We start from the raw sequence: 6143 nt of genomic DNA on the forward strand, positions 1-6143 counted from the left end.
GAGGGGAAAGGGGAAGGAAATGTGATGGAAGAAAGAGGAAGGACAGGGGAGGGACTGAGGCTTGTGGGACCCCCTCATTCTCAAAGTGGAGACCGGGGGCTTCCAGCAGTGGCTTGGTCATTGCTGGGCTGGGTGCAGATGAGGGCGGGTTTGGCAAAAGCCCTTGTCCCCCATGACCCCAGCTCAGGAACCCAGGCCCTTCTCACTGTTGCTTGGTGGTCAGCGCTGGGCTGGTTGTACATGTCAGGGCAGTGTGGCCAAGGGCTCTCTTGAGCTGGGGCACTTCCTGTGTCAGGTCAGTGATCATAGCTGGGCTGGTTGCAGGAGTCAGGGGGCATGGCCTAGGCCTTTGGCCCCCCTTGGGACTGGTTGAGGATGTCAGGAGGCATTGCTGAGGCCCCCGGCCCCTTCCTTTCTGGCTTGGTAGCCCAGGAGACTTCTGATCCTTCTAGGTTTTATAGGTGTTCTTTGGTGAAATGAGACCTTTAATAGTTAATATCAAACTTTGTCCTGGTTTATGGGTACTTTGTTTTTTCTTTCCATTCTTTGTTGGATTATTTGCTGTTCCCACCACTTAAACTCTGCACTGGAACTAATTTGTTGTCCTTTGCTTACTTCTAAAATGGGGGAACTTCATGTGGGGACCAGTACTTGAGCTGTGTGGTTTAGCTAAATTGCTGCTTTGCTGCTGATTCCTTAGAGAAGGCTTTTTGTGAAGCTGAGGTTTTAATGGTTAACTTTATAGGTACTTCCAGGTCTAGTGAAACCCGGTGCACCTGTGTTGTATAGAAAACTCTGGTCTGGGCCTGAGGCTTTTCATCATACTTTACCCCATGCAATTCTATATTCCTGACCTGTCTCCTCTGAGTGGTCCTACGCTGATTGGGGTGCAGAGCAGCTGTCCTTGCTGTGCCCCAGTATTCCCCTGGTGGGCCTGTCTCCCCCACTGCCCATGCTGCAAACACTTCCCATGGGACAGACCATGCTTCAGTCCCTTGTGATGACTCACTGGCCTCTGAGTGGCTCCTTTTTTTCAGTTGTTGTGGCTCCTTGCTCCAATGTGGGTTCACGGGAAGCCTATTAGTGGTCTTGCTGGCCTGGGGGCCACCAAGGCCCTCTTCTCCCCTGCCACCTTCAAACAGCTTTATAGGCAAGGGCACAGCTGTGGCTTTTGCCAGCTCCTGCTCTGTATACTCAGCAGCTCCAGCCTGGAAGCAGCCAGGGTTTGAAATGTTCAGAGCGTTTTTTTCTTTCTCTCATCGTGGCTTCTCCTGCTTCAAGCACTCCGTAGGTATCTCCTCTTCTTCCCTTGAGCTTTAGCAGCCCCAGCTTTGCTGTTGTTGCTTTTTTTGTAGTTGTAAATTGGTTGATTTGTGGGAGAGAGTGATGCTGGGGACCATCTTTTCTGCCACCTTGACCAGAAGTCCTGAAATTAGCGGTGACTCACAGAGCACTCTCAACAGACATGGTTGCCTCATGAAGGCGAGAAAACGGGCAGATTTGCCCCTCATGTGAAGGCCCATCATGCCAGGCTGGGCCAATCAGGGGCAGGTGGAGTGAATTGCACCAAAGTAGGTAAAAAATGCAGCAGCTTCCTCTCTGCTGTAGCCCTCCCCCCTGCTCCCGTGGGTCCCCTCCCCTCCTCCTGACAATACTGTTTAAATTAACATTATTCTGTATCCTCTTGACCATTTTATTTCGTAGTATTTATAGCTTTCTGACATAATATTAAGTATTTATTTGAAAAATATTTTCTTTCTCCGTTACTAGAGTGTGAACTCCATGAAGTTTAGAAATTGGTCTATCGTGTCAATTGCTCTATTTCGAAGTGCGTAATTAAATACCTGAGACATAACTGCCTTTAATGAATACTTGTTGAATGCAGAAATGATTTTTTATACATTGTGATGATTACTACGAAAAGAAATACAAGAAACTATGAGAGAGAATGGGGTGGGGTAGGACTTCATTAGGTTATTTACTCAAAGGCATCTCTTAGATGAAATTATGTTTAATGTGAATTAGTAATTCCCACAAATAGTAGAGGGGCAATTCTTCCAAACAGCTAATAGCAAACACAAATGCCCCGAAGCAAGAAAAATCTCGAGGAGCTTGAGAAAATTTAATGGGCTCATCCTACCTTAGCATAGAAAATGAAGGAGAGCTTAATGAAGTGAGATTGGAAAGCACAAAAAAGATCATTCAGCTTCTTGCAGATCAGTTTGAGTATAAATTTTATCGTAAGTACTTGAGAAGCCTATTGCAAGGTGCTGAGTGGAGACTAATTAGGAAGCCTATTGCATTAGAGATTAAGAGAAGCTGCAGAAAATAGCATCTGGGATCTGCACTGATGTTCTTGAACCACCCTGCTTTCTTTTGCCTCATGATTTCTCATATCCTTGAAATTGTTAGTGAAGTTTGATACTGAGTAAGCATATGAGTCTAATTTGGCAATCTAATAATTGGTATTATCTGAAAGGCCCATGAAAAAGGTGACAAATCAAACATTTAGTAATGGAATAGAGGAGTTGAAGGTTAGAAGGGGGAAAGTCTGAGAAAGAATAAGAAGATAATCTAGAGAAAGAGTATGAAGTGTCGTGGAACCAAGAAAAAAGATTTTTTTGGTGTTTTGAAAATGCATTTTTGATTTTGGAGTATTTTTAGATTTACAGAAAATTTGCTAAGATAGTACAGAGTATCATACATACTCCTTACCCAGTGTCAGTTTCCCTAACGTTATCATCTTACATTAACCTTGTACATTTGTAAAAGCTAAGAAATTGACATTTCCATTAAAACACTACAGTTTCTATTTATATTTCACCATTTTTTTTCATTAATGACCTTTTTCTGTTCCAGGATCTGACCCGAGATACCACATTGCGCTTAGTTCTCATGTCTTTGTAGTCTCCTGTAGTCTGTGACTGTTTCTCAGAATTTCCTATTTCTTATGATATTTACAGTTTTGAGAAGTATTCTCAAATATCTCAGGGGTGATGTGTAGAATGTTTCTCAATTTGGGCTTGCCTGAGGTTTTGGCTCATGACTAGACTGGAACTATGAGTTTTTAGAAAGAATAACACAGAGGTTGAAGTACATGAGTCCACATGACTTATCATCAGGAATAATTTTGATCACTTGATTAAGACGGCAATTGCCAGATTTCTCCACTATAAAGTTACTATTTTTCCATTTCCATACTCTACTGTTTGGGAGGGAGTGACAAATTCAGGACAGAATCAAAAGAGAGAAGACTGAGTTCTACCTCCTTGAGGGGAGAGTATTTATGTATATTATTTTGAATTCTTTTTTAAGGAAAATTTGTCTAGGAGAAGGGAGTTTTAAAAAGGAAGGTGTGATCATATTCTACTGAAAATGTATGCAGATGAGGAATCAAAAGTCTTCACTGATTTTGGCAAGATGAAAGTTGAGGTTACTTTAGGAAGAACAGTTTCAACTTAATTGTAAGGATGGGAGCCAGATGAATGGGAAGAAGGGTGAATGGGTGAGGAGGAATCAAAGACAGAATATGTGAACACTGCTTTGAAGATGTTTAAGAAAGACAACTGTAGCCCAGGACTCATGTGACAATGACATCACATTCTGTTTTTTTGTACATTTTGTTTTAGGAACATGATTCTCACTTTCAATCCAGGGTTTTAGTGATGTTAGTCATAAAAGAATGCAACTTTCAGAATTCTCAACTTTATTAAATTTAAATCACAAAATTATTTATCCAAATCCAAAATTGTTATCATAGATTATGCTACCTTTTAACCGGTTGTAGAAAAAAGATTTTTGTGGAATAAAAAGTAGATCCAGAAGAAAAGATTTATTGCTGCTTGGAATCAAATTTGTAACTAACATGCCTACAATTTTCTGTCTAGTATGTGTCAAATCTAAGTAGATGATGTGGATTTTCTCCACATAGCCCTGCTCAGTATGTATTGGGCATTTAATAAATTTTGTTGCTGCAATTGCAGGAGGCCTTGCAATCGTTCTTAACCAATTCATTTGTACAGCCTAATGACGTCTTCAATTGTTTACAGTTACTATAGCGATCTTCATACTCGCAACCATTGGCTGGAATAAAAACAAGGAAATTTATTATCACTTCCTCCATAGCAGGGATACAAACAATAAATTCAATGTGAATGGGAAGAAGGGAATTGAGCAAACAAGTTGGCATCATTACACTATGATGACCATTTCATATCTGGAGGGACACATTAGATTCCTTAGTTGAACTCACTGATTAATCCATCACTTCTTTTAAAATTTGAACTATCTGAAATATCTCTAAGATGAATTGGCATACTTTTCTCACTTAAAAAGCAAAGTAAAATTAATTTCAACGAATCTCTCTAGAAATGCATTATCCAAAATGGTAGCCACTAGTCATGTGGTTGTTTAAACTTACACTTTAATTAATTAAATGTAATAAAATTAAAATTTCAAGTCCTCAGGGACACCAGGTACATTTCAAGTGCTCGATAGCCAATGTATCTAGGGACAACTTTACAGGACAGTGAAACTATTGAACGTTTCCCTCATTGCAGAAAGTTATATTGGACATGGTTGCTGTAGACTCTAGTGCCACCAATCTTTCACTCGGGAGTAAGTAATTATTATGGGAAGATGTAGATGTGAAAATGTAAAATATGGTGAGAATGTCACTATGATTACTGGAAATTTCTACTTGGATGTTCCTCTGTGGCCACAAACTAAACAAATCTCAAGCTAAATTCATCATCCTACCTACAAACTTGACATTTCTTTGATTTCCTCCCACAACCCTCCACTCAATTCACCCTGTCTCAGACAAATGACACTCTCGGCTACTAAATAGTTCAAACCAGGAACTAGGAATCAACCAGAACTTCTTTCTACTTTTTATCAGCATTCAACAAGCACAGGTAGCAAAAACTGGCCATTCTACTTTCTTCGTGTCTCTCATATCCGCTATTTCTTTGCATTCATTTTGCCCCAATGCATTAAAGATACCTATTTGTTTATGAGTCCATATTTTTAAGTCTCCTAGCTGGCTTCCTTCCAATATTTTCTTTGTACTACTGCCAAGAGCTCTTTATAAAACACAGCTCTTATCTTGTAACTCTTCTGTTTAAAATATTTCAAGTGGCCGCTTATTACTAATAGTATAGATTCCAAGCTTCTTAGCAAATTATTGCTCAGTAGAGTTATGAGTATTATGGCTTTTTCTTTTTTAGGTGACTTACAGCTTTGGTATTGTCAATTCGGAATTACAGCTATACAATTCAGCCAGAAAGAATACTACAATCAGTCAGGTGAATGTATTTGAAAGGTAAAAATGTCAGTGAAAGGGTCAACTGTATTGTCCATAATAATTTTAATAACATATCCCAAATAAACAAAAATATCAGTTCTTCATAGTTCTATTCATAATGATATTGGAAATGTGATAGTATATGATATTTATTTTACTCCCTCTCTTGGCTAAAATATTTTTGAGGCTTCTGTGAGGTAATACTATATACAGATTTGATTTTGACTTTTGGTGAATGGACATAAAAATTACTAGCAAACAGAAGTGTAAGCAACCATTAAATTAAACTTGGTAATTCTAACTACACCACGGAGAAAATGAGTGAGTTAGTATGAAAAACTCATTAGCATATAAGCGATTGCAATATTTGGTGTGCCTGTACAGACTGAGCCATATTCTATGGTCTCACACCCTTAGATTTGCATTTGTGTTCTTTTTAAAAAATGCCACCTTTGGTATAATGGCATTAACTTTGAAAAGGAAACTTCATATTTAATTACAATAAATTATTTTCACAGAAACATTTTCATATATACCAATAAGTAATGGGCTGAACATAGTCAAATATACAATGATGATACATGTTTCTTTAGGTAACAGGTAACATATGGTAACAGGCTTTTCATTGCAAATAATACATAAGTACCGAACAGTGTAAAATTTTTATTTAAATATACTCTATTAAGTAATTTTTTTTGTCTTCTGCATGAAGGCATTGTTTAAGTTGGTTATATTCAGAAGATTTTACAATTCTTAAAAAGAAATGTGAGGACATTCTATTGCACTAGCAAGTGAATCACTTCAAACTTACTGCATAGTCCATCGTCACAGTGATCAG

At 38.7% G+C, this 6143-nt stretch overlaps 1 protein-coding gene across 1 annotated transcript in view; it reads right to left on the reverse strand.

Annotated features, from left to right (window-relative positions):
* Window positions 1-3689: 3689 nt before the first annotated feature.
* The window catches only part of CRISP3 (cysteine-rich secretory protein 3), a 12891-nt gene continuing 10437 nt past the window's right edge, over window positions 3690-6143 (reverse strand). The window contains exons 6-7 of the mRNA XM_008582494.1: window positions 6117-6136; window positions 3690-4083 (exon numbers count right to left, since the gene is read on the reverse strand). Of these exons, the coding sequence (XP_008580716.1) occupies window positions 3956-4083; window positions 6117-6136 (148 nt within the window). The 3' untranslated portion in view covers window positions 3690-3955. The remainder of the gene's footprint in view (window positions 4084-6116; window positions 6137-6143) is intronic.

The sequence above is a fragment of the Galeopterus variegatus genome, unplaced genomic scaffold (genome assembly GCF_000696425.1).
Source record: "Galeopterus variegatus unplaced genomic scaffold, G_variegatus-3.0.2 Scaffold2642, whole genome shotgun sequence".
Taxonomy (NCBI): Eukaryota; Metazoa; Chordata; class Mammalia; order Dermoptera; family Cynocephalidae; genus Galeopterus; species Galeopterus variegatus.